Source organism: Ornithorhynchus anatinus, chromosome 2 (genome assembly GCF_004115215.2).
Source record: "Ornithorhynchus anatinus isolate Pmale09 chromosome 2, mOrnAna1.pri.v4, whole genome shotgun sequence".
NCBI classification, from domain to species: domain Eukaryota; kingdom Metazoa; phylum Chordata; class Mammalia; order Monotremata; family Ornithorhynchidae; genus Ornithorhynchus; species Ornithorhynchus anatinus.
The window spans coordinates 79,824,812-79,847,760 of NC_041729.1; the positions used below are offsets into that span (position 1 = coordinate 79,824,812).

The window sequence follows — 22,949 nt, forward strand, 5'->3', positions numbered from 1 at the left end:
TCTGCCCAGCAAAATTATTTCTTCATCCTTATTGACACCCATGCCCTAATTACCCTTGCCAGTTGTTCCTGATGTTTAACTCCCTCCTCAAATACCCTGCCCCTCTACCTCCCCCATCCCTTGCCCCTAGTGACCTGACTATTGAAAAAATTGAAACTATCAGTTGTGATCTCCCTAAAATCTCTCCTACTCCTCTCCAGTCTCTCCCTCTTCCTGCCCCGTCTTCAAATCTCCCATCCTTCCCAGCAGTAAAATATTAATAACTGTGGTATTCTCAAGAGCAGATCTCCTGCCTTCTCTCAAAATCCAGCCCTCTCCACCTGCGTATCCAAGTCCATCCCTTGGCACCTTATCAAAATATTTGCTTCCTTTTTCCCTCCCTGATCACCATCTTCAACGGTTCGCTCTCCAATAGCTTTTTCCCCACTGTTTTCAAACATGCTCATATAAAACAATTCTCCCTTGACCCCATGGTTACCTCCAGTTATCATTCCATCTCCCTCCTATCATTCCTCTCTAAACTCCTTGAGTGAGTTGTATATACCCACTGCCTAAAGTTCCTCTCCTCCATTTTTCTCATTGACACCCTCCAATCCAGCTTCCAACCCCTTCACTCCACAGAAACTGCCTTATCAAAGGTCACCAATGATCTCCTTCTTGCCAAATCCAATGGCCTCTACTCCATCCTAACCCTCCTTGACCTCGCAGCTGTCAATACTGTCGACCACCCCCTTCTCCTGGAAACATTATCCAACCTCAGCTTCACTGACACTGTCATCTCCTGGTTCTCCTACTATCTCTATACATTTATTCTCAGTTTCTTTAGCAGGCTCCTCCTCTGCTTCCCACTCCCTAAAGGTGGGTGTCCCTCAAGGTTCAGTTTAGGGTCTCCTATGCTCCAAGGGGGAGAGAGATATGAATATAAATAAATAATGGATATTTACATATGTGCTGAGGGGAAGGGACAGAGAATGAAGGGAGCAAATCAGGGTGACACAGAAGGAAGTGGGAGAAGAGGAGAGGAGGACTTAGTCATGGAAGGTTTTTTGGAGAAGATGTACCTTCAATAAGACTTTGAAGTGGGGGAGAACAATCATCTGACTCATGAGGAGGGAAGGCATTCCAGGCCAAAGGTTGGATATGGGCGAGAGGTCAGCAGTGAGAATAAGGGCTCAATAAATGCTTTCATTGACTGATTGAAAATGCTCTATATTCCAGCTAGAAGGAATGGTATGAAACAGTTATGTACTCTACCATGAGCTGTGAGTACAAGAACAAGAGAACCATTTGCCAAACTCTGTTCTCTCTTCAAAGGGGAAGAGATAGGAACATGGGAAAGAGAAGCTTAGAGGTAAAGAAGATGAGACGGATGGAGGAGGAGAAAAAGATAGATGGTAGGGAGAGGAGCAGAAGAGTATGAAAAAGGAGCAGATGTTCATGAGAAAAAAGAGAAGCTCACAATGAAAAAGTCTGTAGCAAAGGTTTCACTTTCTTCTCCTTATCTTTTTTCCCATTTACCTGTAGAGCTTACTGGTTTTCCTTACTCTGTCTTGTACCTAACAGCTTGAATGACATTTTTGTTGTCAAACCATTCAGTCTCCCATAGCTGCTATTGATCTACATTTAAAATAAGTATCTGAGAAACTGTCCAACTTTAAAGAACAAAAGCATCTACAGGAATATCTGCCTAATCAAAGCTCTCATTTTGTGAGAAATAAAGGCACTGGTTCCTCAGTCTCAGTACAAACTATGTTCTTTTCTAAACTAAGGTATGTGAACTTTTCTGCTATTAGCATTTCCTTGGAATAACTTGTGCATTGGAGAGTTGGATATTCAAATACCACCAGTGTAACTCTTCCAAGTCTTGTATAATACAGATGTCTCCCGAAACCCAGTGAATGTTGTATACCATAATTCCTCAGCCATGCAAGTACATTTGGGAACTGTGAGTGGAGGGCAAACATGTTTGGAACTTCTGCCAACTGCCTAAACAGAGCTGCTCTGTTCCTCTCCTGACATTTCTTCTACCCTCTACACTGGGACAGGTGAGGAGTTGTATTCCGGATGAGTGGTAAAGCATTTGTCTTGAGAATTGATTTTTCCACTATTAGCAGAAGGCATATTCAACCTGAGAAAATGGGGGTGCGCAGAGACATCATATTCTCTTTGCAATTTTGGGTTTTCTTTGAGTCCCTAGGAGGGGCAATGTGGAGACAAATATAAATGAGCTTAACAATTCCAAATACTTACTTGCTGAAGCATCCCAGAACTTGAGTGACCCATCTGCATGCCTAGGAAAGCAAGCATAAATCAAATATATAAATAAAGAGGAATCTATTTATCTTTTTCTCTCAACAAGGTACCCAATTGAGAGAACAATGACAAAATCATCTCCTATAAATTCTCTTTTAGTGATAGTGAATATTCACCAGGGCAGAGGGGTCATTGAGCTTCTTAAGCCTTTATAACCAAAATCCTAGGTAAATTTGGAATATCAAGAGAGGATCTTAGTGTATGCCTTCGCCTGATGTCAAATGAAAGCCAATGCCAAGATTTGGCAGCACTTTTTTTCAAGAGGGGCTCTCAGGAAGAGGGTGAGTTATATGCTGAGTGTTTAGTGGCTAGAGGTGAGTATATTATGCTTACCCTGTAATAATTATTTCTGGATAACTCTGTGTGCCCAAGCCCCAGTTACCTCCACTGATAGGCCATTCCTAGTAGAAGAAAAATATTTCATTAAATCTCTGAGTTGTAAGGGAAATAAAATATTCTAAAGGTCATAATGTCTACCTCCCTTCTCCCATAATAAGCATACTGAGATAATATGTAACTGTACCATACCTTTTTACTGTAACCTTGGCGTTTTTGCCTTACTCCAACAGAATAGAGTGCAGGAATGAGCTCCGCAGGACAATCAGCGAAATATTCACAACAAGTAACAGGTGATTCATGTATTGTCAAGGGGTAGGGATTTTCAAATATAGGATACCTTCAAAAGAAAAAAAATCATATCAATAACCAAAATCATCTATAGTTTTGTGGCATAATAAACTTGGAAACTGTTCCAGTTTTCTCATATTTAAATTAGGAACAAAGATAAAATCAAGGAACTCAATACTCCTATAAACTCTAGAGTTACTTCTCAAATTTCCCCTATTGGATCCATAAGCTGACTATGTACAATCATAAAACATTTGCCAATTAGGATTCTCTTCCAACGAGGAGCTTCCTTAGTTTCAAACTCAGGGCTTTATATGAGAAGCTGCTATATTAACACATCATGGATTCTGATTATGATATATTTCTTTGCAGAATTCCTGACCAGTCAGTATATCCTGCTGTTCAAGGTCAATGAAAACTGGAAATTTAGAGGACGGGCAGCACCATGAGGAAGATGTTTGGCCTGGAACTATTGAATCCCTCTCCCCTTCTCCTTCCCAGCTCTTATCAAGTTACTCTAGGGCAGCTGTGTACCTATAAAACAAAAACTAAAAACGGGTGGGATGTTGGCAAGGCGCCTCTGTTTCTGTTAGAAAACAATGAAAACAAGAGATAACAGAGCCATCAAATATCATTTTGTTTTGGTGCTGCCAAATATTAATCAGAGCAAAAGGTTAACTGTAGTCATTTTCACCTTAGGCACTAAACTATTCGTTAGAAAAATATCACACAGAATGGGTTTATTCAGTCCAACAGGCAAAAACCTAAAAATCCTCTCCTTTTGTTTTCTCCCTCCAATACCACACTTTTCTAAGCCAATTTCTTCTGAAGACTTTGCCCAATTCCTTCACTCCTACTCGCCACGCTCAAGACACCCTCTTAGAAACAGCAATAGCAATGTTATTGATGAGCATCATGCTGTACTATTAAAAGGTCAGTTATCTAAGAAATTAAAGTCTAATGATATTTTTTAAGAAAGGTACATCTCTCCTTCTGTATTATCTTAGTGTCATTTTTCACAACTTTCTTCCCTCAAACTCTGAAAAACAGTACCAAACTCAAAATTCTATGAAATCCTCTCCTAAGTTACAATCAATTATTTCATTTCTCATAATTCAACATTTTATTAACAATTGGATAGTAAAAATATTATCATCTGGGATCAGTAGTATCCAGAATTAATAACCAACAGATTATCCATTCAAATTCTGGTTTGCATCATTTTGAACACAAAAACTGTAACAATCAGAAACGGTCAGTTCCATTTTTTCCATGTTAATTGTTGACAAAACAATCCAAACTATGTTAACTAAATCTTGGGAGATTTTAGGTCTAATGACAGCAGTATAGCTATCTTCTTTTTCAGGCAAACACTCCTTATTGCATATTTACAAAAGTAAATATATATCCAAGTAAAATTACTAATTTCAAGTTCTAGGTGTGCATAAATTTACAAGGATTACTAGATTTTAAAATGCTGAATAATTAGTTTATAATTATTTGCACCTTTCTAAATAGGCTCAGAGAAGCAACATGGTTTAGTGGAAGAGCAAAGAACTGCAAGTCAGAACTGGGTTCTAATCCTCGCTCTACCACATTCCTCCTGTGTGACCCTGGACAAGTTATTTCACCTCTCAATTTCCTCACTAGTGTGTCTCAATTTCTTCATCTGTAAACTAGGGACAGATACCAGTTCTCCTTCTCCTTAGGACTTTGTATAACGTGCAACAGAGACTGTGTCCAATCAATTTAACTGCTTGGCATATAGGAAGTGCTTAACTGATACAATTATACTTATTATTGAGACCAAGTTTTAAAGTTTCTCAATTATTTTGATTAGCTAATTAGTATCCCAACAGAAACAGATGAAAATATCTTGGAGGAAGAGACCGATGGTTCAAATAGAGAAAGATTCACATATTCAAGGGTGTCCAACCAAATTAATTTATACCTACTCCAATGCTTAGAAAAATGCTTGGCACATAGTAAGTGCTTAACAAATACCATAATTATTTATAAAGACTTAATAATGCAGCTGTACAGATGAATCACTACATCCCAGGTTCCCTATCACTCCGCCTCACTTTCCTCTGGCTCAGTCAACAAATCCCAAATCCAACATTCAAGTTGGATATTAGCAAGTTCTTATTTATTTTGTGGAAAAAACACTTACTCAAAGAGAGCTAATGAAGACAAGTTACAGTACTGTAAGATGTCTAGAGCAATATTACAGTATTTTCATTTTTCGTAAGTCTGCATTTGCCAGAGAATTTATTATTCTTGAAGGTAATGGTCCTAAATCCTGGATTTAGTGCAAAATATATGACTTTTTGGGTTTGGAGGGTTTTTTGGTATTTGTTAAGTGCTTCCTATTTGCTAGGCAGTGGGGCAGATACAAATTAACCAGATTAGACACAATCCCAGTGCCATATCAGGCTCATAGATTTAATCCTCAATTTACAGATGAGGTGAGGAACAGAGAATAATAATAATAATAATAATGTTGGTATTTGTTAAGCGCTTACTATGTGCCGAGCACTGTTCTAAGCGCTGGGGTAGACACAGGGGAATCAGGTTGTCCCACGTGGGGCTCACAGTCTTAATCCCCATTTTACAGATGAGGTCACTGAGGTACCGAGAAGTGAAGTGACTTGTCCAAAGTCACAGAGCTGACAAGTGGACGAGCCGGGATTCGAACCCATGACCTCTGACTCCAAAGCCCGTGCTCTTTCCACTGAGCCACAGAGAAGTGAAGTGACTTGCCCTACGTCACACAGCAGACGAGTGGCAGATATTAGATTAGAACCCAGGTCCTTCTCCTACTAGGCCCATGCACTATCCACTAGACAATGATGTTCCTCATTTGTTAAGTGTTTACTATGTGCTAGGCACTGTTCTAAACACTGGGGAAGATACAAAGTAATCATTCGTTCAATCGTATTTCAGATTGTAATCAAAATCAGGTTGGATACGGTCCATGTCGCACATGTGGTTCAGTCTTAATCCCCATTTTTACGGATGAGGTAGCTGAGGCACAGAAAAGTGATATGCCCTAGGTCAAACAACAGACAAGTGACAGACCCGGGATTAGAACCCAGGTCTTTTGGACTACCGGGTCCATGCTCTATCCATTAGGTCATGCTCCTGTAAACATCACGCAAAGAAAAATATGAGCAAGGAAACTGCAACAGCTCAGCCAAAGTATACTCCCAAAAGTTCTGTACAGAAATAAATACTTGCTGCCAAAAACTGAACCTTTTCTTTGCCACATGTAAACACATTTTCCTCAATATCTCTCCAATAAAATTCCAATTCTTACCCATTTTGTGCAAGGTCAATAAGGACTAAATCCTTTTCTAGAAGAACCACCACAGCATATGGCTCTTGAAAATCTAAAATAAGAAAGCAATCTGGTTATGTACAAAATAACTCTAATATATAAAAGATAAACTTAAATCCATAATTTTTTCTTATCACTTTTTTGCACTACTTAAATTCTGTTGCTGAATTTGATCAAATGTTACATTTTCAGTCACCTACATTTTGCTATTTGCCTTTTTAATTAGCTAATAGTCTGTTCTGAAAAAGAAACTTCTAATTACTTGAATGGAACACACCACTCAATTTAGTGGTGCTCATGAACAGCACTTTACCAATAAAACCTAAGGTCAAACATCCAGTAACTATTGCACAATCAACACCACCCATGCTAAAAAAAACACACATGGAAATCCATTAAAACAGTCACACTGCACTTTTAATATATAATATCAATTATGACTTGCTTTGGTAATTTAATGAGGACCACCAGAAACAAAAAGCATCATAGTGGAAATTATTCCTCTAACCACTCTAGAAAATCATTGAAATACTAGAATTTTAAAAATGCTGATTGCTGTGTGTTTCCTTTATAATTCATCCCATTACTTTGCAGTAATACTCAGAGTAAGGATTATCAGATAGTGCCCATTGGCATTAGAGTTATCATAATCTCTTATTTGTAAAATGCAAGTGATCTTAAAATTGTTATTCATTACCACATGTTTATTACAAATTTACTTTGAAATTGACACAGCAAAATGCCACACTTTCTTTTCAGCAAAGGAAATGATAGACACAAATAATAATTCTATCATTTTACTTCATCTGCTTCTCATACTGCCCTCCTCTCAATCGTTATGTTCCTTCACTATTTAAAAAAAACAACCCAAAAAACAACAACAAAGGAAAGTTCTATCTTGCAAATTGGACCATTTTACTCCTGGTGTCTGCAGGTGTTTAAGAATTTTAACCACACTGCTTTTTTGCTGCTACATGTTCAACTCACATTAATAGTAAAATTATTAGTTTTCTTTTGAAAAATGTCCACCTTCTTCTAAATTAGGATCTTTAGGCTGGGACCTATAGGAAAATTAGCAGTAGTAGTACTGTAACATGAATGGGGCTTATTCAGAAAATTATTTAACTTTTAAAAAGTCAGTTTCCATATCCCATGATATTAGAAGTTTATCATATAAAAGTGATTGTGATTTCAGTTTGTCTCAGAAATGTCAAAAAAATCATCCAAATAAAGGGTACTTAGATAATGTGAAGATCTTGACCATATTATTGAAACTATTGAAACTGTGCCAGAAAAAGAAAGTACACTAAGTAGCTTACCATTTGGATATGGTGTTTCACAGAGTGTTAGAAAGTCAACAATTGAATAGTCCATTTCCAGAACAGCAGTGCTCTTGCCATGCATAACTGTTAGACAGGGTCTTCTTCCTACAGTGTCATACGACAAACCTCCTGAGAGAATAATGAAAGGTTCCCTGGAAATAAACAGATTTTGGGAGTTATGTAGAATTTATTAAAAAAAGCTATTTTTGGCTTAGTGGAAAGAGCAAGGATTTAGAAGCCAGAGGTTGTGGGTTCTAATCCCAGCTCTGCCGCTTAACAGCTGTTTGACTTTGGGCAAGTCAATTTCCTCTGTGCCTCAGTTCCCTCATCTGTAAAATGGGAATTAAGACTATGAGCCCCAGGTGCGACAACCTGATTACCTCGTATCTACCCCAGTGCTTAGAAGAGTGCTTAGCACATAGTAAGCACTTAAATACCATTATTATTATTATTATTGGATCAGTGTCATTTAAGGAAAGCAACAAAGAAATTCATAAACTATGTAAGACAGCAAGGATGTGCAGGCACCAGATATTCCCAACTAATCAATATGTAGGAGGAGCAGAGAGTACTGGTTTAAAAAGGCTATGGAGAGGAGTGAGAAGGAAGTGACTAGACCTTACTGAGAAGAAGCAGAAGGGTGACTGGCAGGACACATTTCCTATCACCATGTCTCTCACTGTTCCATCTCTCCTCTCTCAGTCTCTTCTGGGATGAATGTCTCAAGGTGCCCCTGCATAATCTGAATCTTCCCCAAGTGCTTAGAACAGTGCTTGATACATAGTAAGTGCATAATGAATACCCCAATCATTATTTTACACCATTTTCATTTACTATAAAATTCATCATGAGGAATATATTGCCATATTAAGCTTGGATCCAACTGAATGGAGTTAACATAGTATAAGAATTGTTATCTTTGCAGGCAGACTCTGGCCCACTGCATCCAAGAATGGCTTCAGAGGCAGTTCCTTTTTTCTCTTCTGTCTTCCATTCCACTCTCACCGGCTCAGGGATAAGCTCCGCAACACAGACAATAACCTCAGCTGCCTCCATCACAGAGCCGCTTTTCTTCTTTCCTATAGGCAGGGCCTGTGCCTCTGGCCCTTTGAGCTAGGGGAGGTATGGAATGGAAATATGTATATGGTCAAACAGAAGAAGCCCAAGTCGGCAGGCACATGGATTCGGAGCCAGACCTAGGGTGGGATACGTGTTGAGACTCTGTGGAGAGAGTGGGAATGAAGGCAAACTTGATCTGGAGTGGCTGCTGCTCAAGGTTTTTGTTACTATGGATCTCTGGGAGTGCAGGCAAGAATGAATGGACTTTAGGCTTTAGAAAATGAAATGGTTTAAAGTACACTAAAGGCTTAGAAGGTATTTTCCTTATTTACTCCCATAGTTCACTGATAATTGCGTGAACACCAAATATTCTTTCTCTTCTAAGTCTGGAAATATTTGACATGGGCCACAACTGAAAGTATAACATTAGATATGACTTAGCCAGACACAACAATCAATGGTAATTTCCTGAGCACTTACTGTTTGTGAAGCACAATCCTTGGCACTGATGGGATTCATACTTTGTAAGAGCAACAAATGGTTTGATCTCTTAGCTGAATCTTAATAGAGTAGGTGGGATGGCAGTTCACAAGCTGCCCCAGAAGCTGTTCGGCACAAACAACTAGTGCTTTCTTCTCTGTTTTTCCCTTCTCCATCTTTGAAATACTAACCAAATACCCATTTTGAGGAAATCGATCCTCTATTAAGACCTGGACCTGGTGTCTACAGTTACTCCTTGTGGAATGCTATATAAGTTAGTAAGAACATTAACTTAATACACTGGAGGCCATTTACTGTAATGCAACAGTGTTTGAAAAAAGTAGAGAAGGTGCCCTAAAATCCTTTAGGGACTTGAAAATATTTTTGTTCTTTGTAAATCAATGATATTTACTGAGCATTCTAAGTGCTACATATGACAGAAGCAAAAAACTTATCCCTATTCTCAGGAGGACTTACAACCAATGGAGAAGTCAAGCAGATATAAAATGGTTATAACAATGGCAGGAGGAAGATGAATAGAGTTGTAACAGTAGCCTGAGTGTGATGGGACACAATAGTTGAATTAGAAAAAAACATAAATCCTGCTGGGTTGACATACTGTGAGGTGTTGGGGATTTATTAGGGAAGTCTTTTTGGAGGACATGGGATTTTAGGAGGACTTTTAAGATAGGGAGAGCTGGGCTGAACATCTGTGGTGGGGAAAAAGTTCCACACTTCTTGAAGGCAGAGACTGTGTCTACCACATCTCCAGGAGGCCTTTTTAGACTAAGCCCCCCTCTTCCTCTGCTCCTCCTCCCCTCCCCATCGCCCCAACTTGCTCCCTTTGCTCTATTCCCTCCCTGCCCCACAGCACTTATGTATATATGTACATATTTATAATTATAATTCTATTTACTTTTATTAATGATGTAAATATATATATACATAATTCTATTTATTTATAACAATGCTACTGATGCCTGTTATTTGTTTTGATGTCTGTCTCCCCTCTTCTAGAATGTAAGCCTGTTGTGGGCACGGATTATCTCTATTTGTTGCTGAATTGTACTTCTCAGTTGCTTAGTACAGTGCTCTGTACACAGCAAGTGCTCAATAAATACTACTGAATGAATGAATATAGCACTCTCCCAATGACTCTCCAATCTTCCAATCGACTGATTGATGGGCAAGAGGTCAGATGAGGAAGAGACAACAGAGGGGAACAGTTAGAAGGTGATTTTGGGAGCAGTGCTCAATACATATCAGTGATTGATGGAAAGAGCTAGTGGGGAATCTTTAAGTCATTTGAATAATGTGATAAGAAATGGGAGCTATAACAGGGTTTTGAAGAGTGGAGGGATTTGGGCTGAATGAAGATGTTCCTGGCAGCAACTTGAAGTGTATATTGAAGAAGAGGGAAATGAAGAAGAGGAATCAGAAGGATTTAGCAGCAAACTGAAGGTGAGTGTTGAAGACCAGTGAGGCTTCTAGAGTTCTTATATGACCAACAGAAAATAATTATAAATTATGAAGACAATGAAACTCAAATAATTTTGCAAATCATTCTGTGGCACTTGATGTGTCATTTGGCCACACCCAATATTTAAATTTCAGGTTAAAAATATTCAATTAAGAAATTTATATGCCAGCTTTATAGGGCATAAAAATTTTAAAACATTGTTAGCTATTTCACATGTATACTACATGTAAACTTAATTATGTTCTGTGGTTATAGTAACACAGTGTAAAATAATACACCAAATTAAGTCAATGATATGTTTGATGACTGCCCCTGAATCTGATGGTAATAGATGAGGAAATCCTGCCTGAAAGGGCTTGCTTCTAAGAGGGCGGGGTGCCTATGCCATTTGCAAATGCTGTGGCTGTTGAGAGAGAAATGATGGAAGGATAAATAAAGGTGTGTAAATGAATCTAAGGTGTATTATGAATGAGGTCTATAAAAGTATGTGCTACGGGCAGCTGTTGGTTGGATGGACGTAACCTGGAAAGGTGAGATTTAGTCAGGGACTGTCTCTTGGAGGAGTTGGGCTCTCAGGAAAGCTCTGAGGATGGGGAAGAACTACTATCAGGAAGGAGTCCAAGACAAGAAGAAAGATGTCAGTCAAGAACGAAGCATACTGAGGTGCTGATCTTGATAGGAGCAAAGAGTAAGGGTTAGAGAATAATAGATGAAGGAAATGGATGTGAAAAAGATAGCTAATGGGAGCCTTAAAGCAAATGGTCAAGAGATTTCCAAAGGGATAGACTTTCTATGCACAATAAATACGGTTCTTGTGAAGTGCTTACTATGTGTTAAACACAGTTCTAAACACTAGGCTAGATACAAGTTAATCAGGTTAGACAAGGTCCCTGTCCCACTTGAGGATCACATTCTTAATCCCCATTTTACAGCTGAGATAACTGAAGCCCAAAGAAGTTCAGTGACTTGCTCAGAGTCACACAGCAGACAGGAAGCGGAGCTGGAATTAGAAGCCAGGTCCTTCGGACTCCCAGGCCCATACTCTATCCACTAAGCCACAATGTGTGACCCATATTGAGAAGCAGCATGGCATAATGAGTAAAGCACAGGCCTGGGAGTCAGAAGGCAATGGGTCCTCATTCCAGCTCTGCCAGTTGTCTGCTGTGTGATTTTGGGGAAGTCGCTTCACTTCTCTGGGCCTCAGTTAACTCATCTGCAAAATGGGGATTGAGACTGTGAGCCCTATGTGTGATAAGAACTGTTTCCAACCCAATTTGCTTGTATATCACCACAGCACTTAGTACAGTGCCTGGAACATAGTAAGTGCTTAACAAATACCATAATTATTATTATTATTAGCCTTTCAGCCCACTGGTACTCTTAGGGGAGATTTCACTATTAGTGATGTCTTCTGCAAATACGAAGGACATATTTAAATGTCCTCTTTATAGAAACTATAGCTTCTTCTAATAAAATGTCTTCCTATAGTTCTGAGGTTCGATTTTAAAAATCCTCCATCTCGCAAGCCAATAACCTGGCATTAACTCCGACCCATCTCTTTCAACCCATATATTTAACCTGCTACCAAATCATCTCAGTTCTACCCTCACAACATTGCTAAAATCCACCCTTATCCAAATTGTTACTATGCTGATCCAAGCACTTTTATCACACCTTGAGTACTATATCAGTTGCCTTATTTATCTCTCTGCCTCCTGTTTCTCCCCATTCCAGTCCATATATTGCTCTGTTATTCAGATAATTTTTAAACAATGGCATTTTTTTTTTAATCAATGGTATTTACTGAGAGCCTACTGTGTTCAGAGTACTGTAACTGCACACTTGAGAGAGTACAAAATACAGTTAGTAGACATATTTCCTGCCCACAAGAAGCTTAGAGTCTAGAGGATTTTTCTATAAAAAGTTCAGTCTATTTCTTGCCGCTCTCCAAGAACCTCTAGTAGTTACCCATTTACCTGCACTTCCAACAGAAACTCTTTAACATCAGCTTTAAAGCACTAAGCTTGACCCCTCCTATTTTACCTCACTGATTTCCTACTAGAACCCAGACCACACACTTAGCTCCTCCAATGCCAACCTACTCATTGTACCTTGATCTCATCTACCTCGGCAACAACCCCTTGCTCACATCCTCCTTCTAATCTGGACTCTCCCCCCCTTAATATCTGACAGACTACTACTGTCCCCACCTTCAAAGCTTTATTAAAATCACATTTCCTCCAAGAAGCCTTCCCCAACTAAGTTCTCCTTTCCCCTACTGTCTCCCTTCTGCGCTGCCCTTGCACTGGATCTGTACACTCTACAAACTTGATATTCACTCCAACCTCAGCCCCAAAGCACTAATGCACGTGTCTTTTCTTTAATGTGTCCCCCTCTCTAGACTATAAGCTTCTTGTAGGCAGGAACATGTTACCATCTCTGTTTATTGTACTGGCAAGTGCTTAATACAGGAAGCACTCAATAAAAGCACTGATCGAGCGATCCATTACAAGATTCTATCAGGTTTAAAGGCTTTGATAATTATAGTTAACATATTTTTCAAATTAAGAAAATAGAGACCATGTATTTTTCTAAATTATTTAAATTTAAATATGAATTTTAAAAACAAACATCTTACCCAGATCTAGTTGTTTTAAATTCCACCTTGAGAATTGGTTTGCATGGTTCCGGCTTCTTTCCATCTTTTAGTTGCTTTCCTGAAACATATTTTACAAAAGCAAATTTCAAATTATCATGAACCTTTACATTATTTTAGAAATGAATTTAAATTGTGTTGAAATTTACTTTTTTAAATGACTTTGGAAGTCCATAACCCAAGGTAAGATATTTAGCAGGACTTTACCAAAGTTACCGAGTTAAACATTCAGTTGAAAAACAACACTGCATTCATTTCTTTTACTTGACATCTGCTCTTCATATATGTCTTAAATTTAGGTGAATTCAGCAGAAAACATTGCACAAAAATCCAAAGAGGCCTTCAAGTATGTAGCATTTAAAAAGAAGGGTTTTGCCAACATGTTCTTTCAGGTTATGAAACCAAATATATTCCAAAGAAAACACATACCATTTGTTGATTCATTACCAATTATTCTAAGGATTAATTTATTAACAATAGTAAAATTAAAGAAGACATAAGCAGGAGCCCTTGGGGAAAAGAAAAAAGTCTTTCTAAAAAGTACTCATGACAAAGGAATCTGGATCAAATAAATCTTTATCCATACCTTCAAATTTTGTTTTATATTTGAAGCAAGTTTAAATAGTAACAAAGTATTCTTTCATCCCTATTTCTCTCATATCTACAATAATCACATTGAAAACAGCAACCAATCTAATATACAGGCATCTCAAAGTATAACAACATAACTGGTCCCTAAAAGCTAAACCTTACTTTGAAACAGTGTACACTGGAACTAATTTTCTCATAAGAACTATGTAATAAATGGAGGATTGATTTTTGAACCACTGTGTAAGCAGAATTGGGTATGGAAGTCAATTACAGGTGGGTAGTACAGTTACATTAGTATATCTGGATTGTCAAAAAGGTTCCACAATAGGATATTTGAGTTTTACATCTTTGGAAGTTAAATAGATGTGATATCATTCATAATTCAGATAATCCTTCCTTGCCCTCTTTAAAATTTTCTTATTCATTCCACCATACAATCCTCATTTTTTCAATTGTGTCCGCATGGGTCCTGTGCCTCTTCCATCCCCACTTTTGCACTTGGAAGCTTGTGCCATAAAGGACGCTGGTATTGTACAGTCAAAATGGATGAGTTGGAATGCATAAAGAGCAAAAATTAAAAAGCAGCTTAACCTATGGATACAGCATGTGCCTGAGAGTGAGAAGGACCTGGGTTCTAATCTCACTCTCCCACTTTCTGCTGTGTGACCTTGAGCAAGTCACTTCACTTCTCTGTGCCTCAGCTATCTCATCAGTAATATGGGGATTGAGACTGTGAGCCACATGTGGAAGAGGGACTGTGTCCAACGTTGATTAGCTTGTATCTACCTCCAGTAGTACTAATGATGATGATGATGATGATGATGTTGGTATTTGTTAAGCGCTTACTACGTGCAGAGCACTGTTCTAAGCGCTGGGGTAGACATAGGGGAATCAGGTTGTCCCACGTGGGGCTCACAGTCTTCATGCTCATTTTACAGATGAGGTAACTGAGGCACAGAGAAGTTAAGTGACTTGCCCATAATCACACAGCTGACAGGAGGCAGAGCTGGGATTCGAACTCATGAGCTCTGACTCCAAAGCCCAGGCTCTTTCCACTGAGCCACGCTACTAAGTAAAGTTCATGAGAGTTAGTAAGCACTTAAATATCTTAAACCCAAAAAACAAAAACCGGCCTGTTCGTCAGTAATCCTACCTCACTCTTTGGAGTTACATATTCAGAAAGGTATACATTTTGAATAAGATGATAAACAACTAGGTATGTAGTATTATTTTAAGACTTTCTGAGGGACCCAAAACTATGTAAAACATTTAATAACGTAATGTAGTTTCCCCAGAATTGTTTTTTCAGGTCAGTAATGACTTCCTCTAGAAAATTATGAAAACAAAAGAAAGAGGGATTCAGAATTTTCTCCAAATTTACCACTAGGTGTCCCTTGACTCCTTTTTTGTACATATTGTGAGCAAAGGCAGCTGTAGTAAATACTTTTCTTTGGACAACGTAGAAATTAGATTTCTAAGATAAATATAAGTTATAAGTAAAGCAAGGATTTTGTGCACGCCAAAGGCAATCAAATCAAACTGAACCTATAAGTTTTTATGATAGCATTTTCCCTCCACTTATATCTCACAATTATATTTTTAATATAGAGTACTGTCAATCAATCATATTTACTAACCACTTACTGTGTGCAGATCACTATTATAAGCACTTGGGAGAGTATAATATAACAGAGTTGGTAGACACTTTCCCTCCCCCTCTTGGGATTATACCTGGAGAGTTTCCAATACTCTACCAGTCTTGCCTACAGGAGGGAGAGTCAAGCAAAGACATACTCATTCCATTCCTAGCTTGGACAGTGGCTAGCAAACGGAAGGGAATCGGCTACAAGTCAAAACTCACTTATGCCAAGTGGCAGTGGCATGGGAGAGAGTCAAAGGCTGAGACTCAAGTTTACTGTGCTGAAGGTGGCAATGGTAAACCACTTCCGTATTTTTACCAAGAAAACTCTTATGGATACACTACCAGAACGATTGTGGATGGAGGTAGGGTGTTCTGGCAGAGATGTGTCCAATGAGTCGCTAAGGATCGGAGATAACTCGACAGCATCAGCCAAGAACAAGACAAGCTTCCTGCCCACAATGAGCTTTTATCTAGTTAGCAAAGCAGTATATAAACATTCCCTAATAGTTAAAATACAAGCATTCAATTAGGTAAAGCTCCAAACATAAGACCAGTGCAAGCAAGTATTGAAAATTGGAGGGAAAAAAATGGGTAAGAGTTCTTAGTATCCCTAATGACATAAATTCTAATTTTTACATTTAAACCGTTAATAGCTTTAAAAAAAGTCAAAAGCAAGAACAGAAAAGATTTCACACCAATTGAATCATCTGAAAAACATCTTTAGTTTAGATTATAACAAAGAGTCCCTGTAATTTTGTTTTAGAGAAGCTGTAGCTTCATTTATCCTTATTTGTGGGTTTCATGTTCACCAACATATGGGCACATATCTCAAAATAAAAATTCCTGGAGAAATAATTACAGCTATCCTGTATTCTGAGATGGATGCTATATTTTAGATTATCTCTATCCTTCTTTGAATTTATTCCAAATGTTCACTATAAAAAGGATGTAATCACTTAGTACCCTAAGATTTAAACCTGCAAATATTTTTAATTTTATTCAAACAAAACAACAAACTGTGCTGTATTTTCCATCCATGTTCAACTTCTTAAAATACCTATTCATCAAAATAGGAACAGGGCTAGATTCAAAAGAAATAGGGAAACTCATAAAGGACACCAATCAGTAGGCCAAAAATAAAATTTAATAACTCTATCTCATCTTTCAATTGCGGTTTCAATGTCAGTGTGTATTTTTGAGAGAACCTGTCAAAAATATGCTGCAGGGATTCTCTTAGCCTATTCATGCAATGTGCAGAAGGAGAAGGCTCCACAGGATAAAGGAGGGGACTACCACTTTTCCATTCCTTTTGTCCTTCTGGTAATTCCTTTCCTCTTCGCATCCAGCAGACCCGTATTCATCTTATCTTCAAGGCCCATCTGAAATCCCATCTCCTCCAGGTGGTCTTCCCTGATTGACTTCTCATCTCTACACTTTATATCCCTCTAATGACATTTCAGCATTTTCTTACCACCTAAAGTGTCTAATACTTAAGTACTTATGACATCTTATAGCACCTATTCTAGACTGTGAGCCCATTGGATAGGGACGGTCTCTGTTGCCGAATTGTAATTTCCGAGCACTTAGTACAGTGCTATGCACACAGTAAGCATAAGCACTCAATAAATATGATTAAATGAATGAATCTAACACATTTGCTGGCACAAAGACGACTCCATTTTTTCCCCAAAATTTTGGCAATCCAGAGAAAGGTGGGGCTCTTAGTCCTTGGGGCGTATAAAAGCTAAGTCCAGTAATAAGCTGTGTGGGCAAAAATGTGAAAAAAGAAATATAAAGGAACTACTAAGAAGAGGATCACATACCCGTGACGCTCCAAAGTATTGGGAGTCTCTTACTTCCCAGAACCAGTTTGTGACAGGACACTTCCTTATTAAAGCCTTCCATTGAGCCCACATGCCAGGGAATCCCAGTCCAAGGTAAAACACCTCTACATTAAGCACTCAATAAATATCACTGATTGATTAGACTGAAGGTTTGTGCCTTTTCTACCCCCGTAATCCCGAGATTCCCAAACTCCTCTCCTTAATTCCCATTTTAACAAAAGCCACTCATAATGAGCCAGTTCCTCCTTTCTTTGGCTGATGGTATACCGGGTATCTTTTCAGAGAGATGTCCTCTTTTGATGATACAAATAAGTTCTCCTTTCTCCTCATTTTGATGAAGGTTTGTGGGGATCTGTTTGAAAGATCTTGTGTTTTGATGATGATATGTATGACCCCTCTAGAAAAAGTTAGAAGGAATGAGCAGTTTCTGAGCTGAACAAGTTGTCTGTCCTGATGGAGGTTCAGGACACTATCTTGCTGCTATTGCTTATTCTGCTTACCTTCCATGGGCCCAGTGTTCTGCATGGACATACGTGTTTAGGATGACGCTGAGTTGCTTACTGCTTGGGAGGATGGTAAGCAGCATAGTGGTAACATGTCATTCACATTTTATATGGCTACTCCTACACATATTCTATGCTGAGTTCTCAAGTCCAGATGAGGTTTCTGGTCCCATATCTTTAGAATGGGACCAAATGTAATATAGGTCACCTCAGGTTAATTTGATAAAAAGAGGCATCTTCATGAGAGGCACAGATTTTGCCTGTTCCCTGGAATTGTCCTACTGATGATGGGGTAGAAGAGTTATTAAAGAGAAGAGAAAGAATTGGATGATGTACTATTGAGATAACAGAATTTGAAAACAACATTCACCTCTGTTCCTGGCAGAGATCCTCTTTGGGCTTGTAAAGGGTTTGCCAGCTATAAAACCTGGTATAAAACCTTGGTGGCCTATGGACTAACTGTCAATCCATAGCAATCAATTAATCAGAACACTTATTGAGTGCCTTCCATGTTCAGTTATCCCTGCTTTCAAAGAGCTTACCATTTAGCAGCAGAGGCACAAACTAATGTAAAATAGAAGCAACTGCTGTTTTTCAAAGTAATAATCAACTCAGTCATTACCATATAAATGTTACTGTATGGTTGATTCAAAGATTTCTGATAATGCTATCAGCCTGTCGGGCTAAGGTTGTTTCACAGAGAATTACGATTATTCTGACACCAGTACCCAGATTCCTTGGTGCATCCTTTTAGTAGGGCTGAACATTCAGCCCTGACTTACTCCATTATTAACAGGAAAGGGATCCAACAGGATATTTTAGTGCTGATGCGCTCAGCTACATCATTGTGTAGTTAAGTCAATGGCATTTATTGAGCACTGACTATGTGCAGAGCATTATACTAAACTGTTGGGAATGTGCAATACAACAAAAGACCTATTCCTTACCCTCAGTGAGCTTACAGTCTGTAGGGGGAGACCTATTCCTTACCCTCAGTGAGCTTACAGTCTGTAGGGGGAGACAGACATTAATATAAATTACAGACATGTACTAAACTCGTTGTGGGCAGGGAATGAGTCCTTTTATTGTCATATTGTGCTTAGTTCAGTGTTCTGCCTAGTAAACTCTCAATAAATATTAATACTCACAGGCAAGTGAAACTGAAGTTTTTGTTTTAGTTCTAAAGTTTCAGTTAAATCAATTCAAGTCCTATATAGCCTGGGATTTAGACCAAAAAGATTTCTATGTAGCAAAACCAATAATTAATTTCAATTCTGGAACCTCTAGTACCTGCCCCTATTTCCTTGTCATCTCTAGTTGGAAAAGGAGAGATGTTTCAGAGGATTCTTATCAGAGGATTCTTATTTCCAAATCAATGTGCTGACTTATCATTTCTGCTTATTGATGAGAAGCAGCAAGGCATAATGCATACAACATGGGTCTGGGAACCAGGAGGTCGTGGGTTCAAATCCCAGCTCTGCCACTTGTCTGCTGTAAATCACTTCACTTCTCTGTGCCTCAGTTACCTCATCTATAAAATGGGAATTAAGATTGTGAGCCTCACATGGCACAAGGACTGTGTCCAGTCCGATTTGCTGGTATCCACCCCAGCGCTTAATTCAATAGTATTTGAGCGCTTACTTTGTGCAGAGCACTGTACTAAGCGCTTGGAATATACAATTCGGCAACAGATAGAGACAATCCCTGCCCACTGATGAGCTTACAGTCTAATTGGGGGAGACAGACGGACAAAAACAAGACAACTTAATCGCAATAAATAGAATCAAGGGGATGTACACCTCATTAACAAAATAAATAGGGTAATAAATAATATATACACATGAGCACAGTGCTGAGGGGAGGGGAAGGGAGAGGGGGAGGTGCAGAGGGAAAAGGGGGAAAGGGGGCTTAGCTGAGGGGAGGTGGAGGGGGCAGAGAGGCAGCAGAGGGAGTAGAGGGAAAAGGGGAAGCTCAGTCTGGGAAGGCCTCTTGGAGGAGGTGAGCACTCAGTAGGGCTTTGAAGAGGGGAAGAGAGTTAGTTTGGCGGAGGTGAGGAGGGAGGCCATTCCAGGACAGTGGGAGGATGTGGGCCAGGGGTCAATGGCGGGATAGGCATGAACGGGGGACAGTGAGGAGGTGAGTAGCAGAGGAGCGGAGCATGCGGGGTGGGCAGTAGAAAGAGAGAAGGGAGGAGAGGTAGAAGGGGGCAAGGTGATGGAGAACCTTGAAGCCCAGAGTGAGAAGTTTCTGTTACGTGTGGAGGTTGATATGCAACCACTGGAGGATTTTAGGGAGCAGAGTGACATGCCCAAAGCGTTTCTGCAGGAAGATGACCCAGGCAGCGGAATGAAGAATTGACTGAAGTTAGGGCAGTCAAATTATCTGGAGGGAACCCTGACTATTACACAAAGGGAACATCATTTAGGATAATTGCCAGATTTTGATGCAGCAAGCACGACATAACTAAATCAACTCCTTGCTAGTATGTCAGTTTTGATGTCACAAATATGTATCTGGTTAGACTTTTCAGTGTGCTAATTTTTTCAATACTTTGAAATTGGCTTAAAGGAATATAGGAATAAGATTTCAGCTTTTCAAATACACCTATTTTATAAATTTATTCCTCTACTACAAAGATACTATTATAATGCAATATCTTCCTTGTTATGCATAACTCTTTATCTTTCCAACCAAACCATGCCCTCCCTCTCACTTTCCCATATTTGTACTTAATACCCAACATCCTTCCTATCCTCACAAGCCCATATCCTTGGCATTGCCCATAACATCTCTCTCATACCACAAATACCATAATTATTATTGGCATAGTGGATCGAGCACGGGCCAAGGAGTCAGAATGTCATGAGTTCTAATCCCAGCTCCACCCCTTGTCAGCTCTGTGACTGTGGGCAAGTTACTTCACTTCTCTGCGCCTCAATTACCTCATCTGTAAAATGGGGATGAAGACTGTGAGCCTCACGTGGGACAACCTCATTCCCCTGTATCTATCCCAACGCTCAGAACAGTGCTCTGCACAAAGTAAGTGCTTAACAAATATCAACATTATCTGCTGGGTGATGTTAAAAAAGTTACTTCACTTCTCTGGGCCTCAGTTACCTCATCTGGAAAATGGGGATTGAGACTGTGAGCCCCACGTGGGACAGGAACAGTGTCCAACCTGATTTGCTTATATCCACCCCAGTGTTTAGTACAGTGCTTGGCCCATAGTAAGCGCTTAACAAATACCACTATTGTTATTATTCAATGTTTCCAAGCACTGTAGGTTCTATCTTCATAACTACACTAAAATTCAACTTGTGCTCTCCATCCAAACTATTTCTACCTTGTACACACACTTCTCCTATCCCACCTTGATAACTGCATCTGCCTCCTCACTTTCATTCCGGCCTCCTGTCTTTCCCCACTCCAGTCCATAGTTCACTATTCTGTACAGATCATTTTTCTAAAAAAACATTCAGTCCATGTCTCCCCATTCCTCCAGAACCTCCAGTGGTTGCTTATCCACCTCCATTGGAGTCCATTACCACTGGCTTTAAAACAAGTGAATCAGCTCACACCCTCCTACCTTACCTCACTGACCTCTTACTGTAACCCAGCCCATACACTTCGCACTCCTAGTGTCAGCTTCCTCATTGTGTCCTTAACTCATCTGACTGGCCATCAACCCCTTTCCCACTTCTTGCTTCTGGCCTGGAACTCCCTCTCACTCCATATATTCCAGATTACCATTCTCCCCACCTTCAAAGTCTTATTAAGGTCACAACTCTTCTAAGAGGCTTTCCCTGATTAAGCCCTCTTTTCTCTGGCTTCCTCTACCTTTTGCATCATCTATTTACTTAAATCTGTGACCTTTGGACATTTGGTATTTGCTCCACCCTCAGTCTCACAGTATTTATGTACATATCTATAAATTATATATTATAAATTATTTATTCATATTAATGTCTGTTTCTGTGGGCTGTGTCTACCTATTTTGTTGTACTCTCCAAGCACTTAATACAGTGCTCTTCACACAGTGAGCAGTCAACAAATACCACTGATTGATTGATTTTCCTTTTAAAAAAATTACCACCATTATTCAGAAAAAATCAACAGAGGTAAAAGGAATAAATTTCAAATCTTCTGTTTCCAAAATATTTTCAGTTATTCTTTCAAAGCTTTGAAAATACAATATCTACAAAAACAGCTACTATCAAATGCTGTGTTTAGAAATAATGCATTACATTTACAAAATAAATTTTCTTCAAGGACCTATTTTGATTCAAAGTACCATGGGATGGATCTTTCACTGAAAACATTTTACCTACTCGATTGATTACATTTCCAAACAGCCATTTCCCAAACACACTAAATAATACACTCTGGATTCTCAAATATGTTTAGTTGTAATTTTAATTGGCTAATTTATAATATAATAATTCGATGTTAAAGAGACTATTTTAAAAGTAACTTAAGTGGTGCTAGTATTAAATCTTCTTACTATTAGGAATGGAAAATTACATGTACCCATTCTTACCATGAGGAGTGATTGTCTGTATAGGCTTAGTAGGGGATCTTACATTCCATATAGTCAAAGTGCCATCTGAATGGCTGCAAATGAATTGTTTTCCTTCATGGTGCCAGGCAACAGAGTGGATAGCCTATTTAGAGGAGAAAAATAAATGGGAGAAAAAGGGTTAAAAATTTAAACAAGGCACCAGACTAGACCTATGCATAGTAATTTATTTCATAGTACAGTATTCCTTAGAAATAATTATATTTATATCCTTTAAAGCCCTTATAGCAGTGGTAAATGATAATACAATGACTAGACTACAATTCAAAACTAATGAACAATGTTCTATACCTTTTGCTTTTTTAAACGTCGGGAAATATGAGGAAGAAAACATAGCATAGTAATATATATGTTAATATTGAAAATCTAAGTGGTAATTTACTCTTCTGATGGATATAATGAACTTTGATACTTAAAGGAAGTAATAAGAACAGAAAAAAAAGTTGAGCACACAGTTTCAATGACCAAAGAAGAGAATTTCTACCTTTTCTATTATTTAAGGAACATTTTGTTCCC

At 38.8% G+C, this 22,949-nt stretch overlaps 1 protein-coding gene across 3 annotated transcripts in view; it reads right to left on the reverse strand.

Annotated features, from left to right (window-relative positions):
• Positions 1 to 22,949, reverse strand: part of STXBP5 (syntaxin binding protein 5) — a 184,524-nt gene that overhangs the window by 63,783 nt on the left and 97,792 nt on the right. For all 3 annotated transcript variants that reach the window (XM_029049699.2, XM_029049694.2, XM_029049688.2), the window contains exons 8-14: positions 22,395 to 22,518; positions 13,260 to 13,338; positions 7,600 to 7,754; positions 6,260 to 6,332; positions 2,842 to 2,989; positions 2,647 to 2,714; positions 2,251 to 2,291 (exon numbers count right to left, since the gene is read on the reverse strand). In XM_029049699.2, the coding sequence (XP_028905532.1) occupies positions 2,251 to 2,291; positions 2,647 to 2,714; positions 2,842 to 2,989; positions 6,260 to 6,332; positions 7,600 to 7,754; positions 13,260 to 13,338; positions 22,395 to 22,518 (688 nt within the window). The remainder of the gene's footprint in view (positions 1 to 2,250; positions 2,292 to 2,646; positions 2,715 to 2,841; positions 2,990 to 6,259; positions 6,333 to 7,599; positions 7,755 to 13,259; positions 13,339 to 22,394; positions 22,519 to 22,949) is intronic.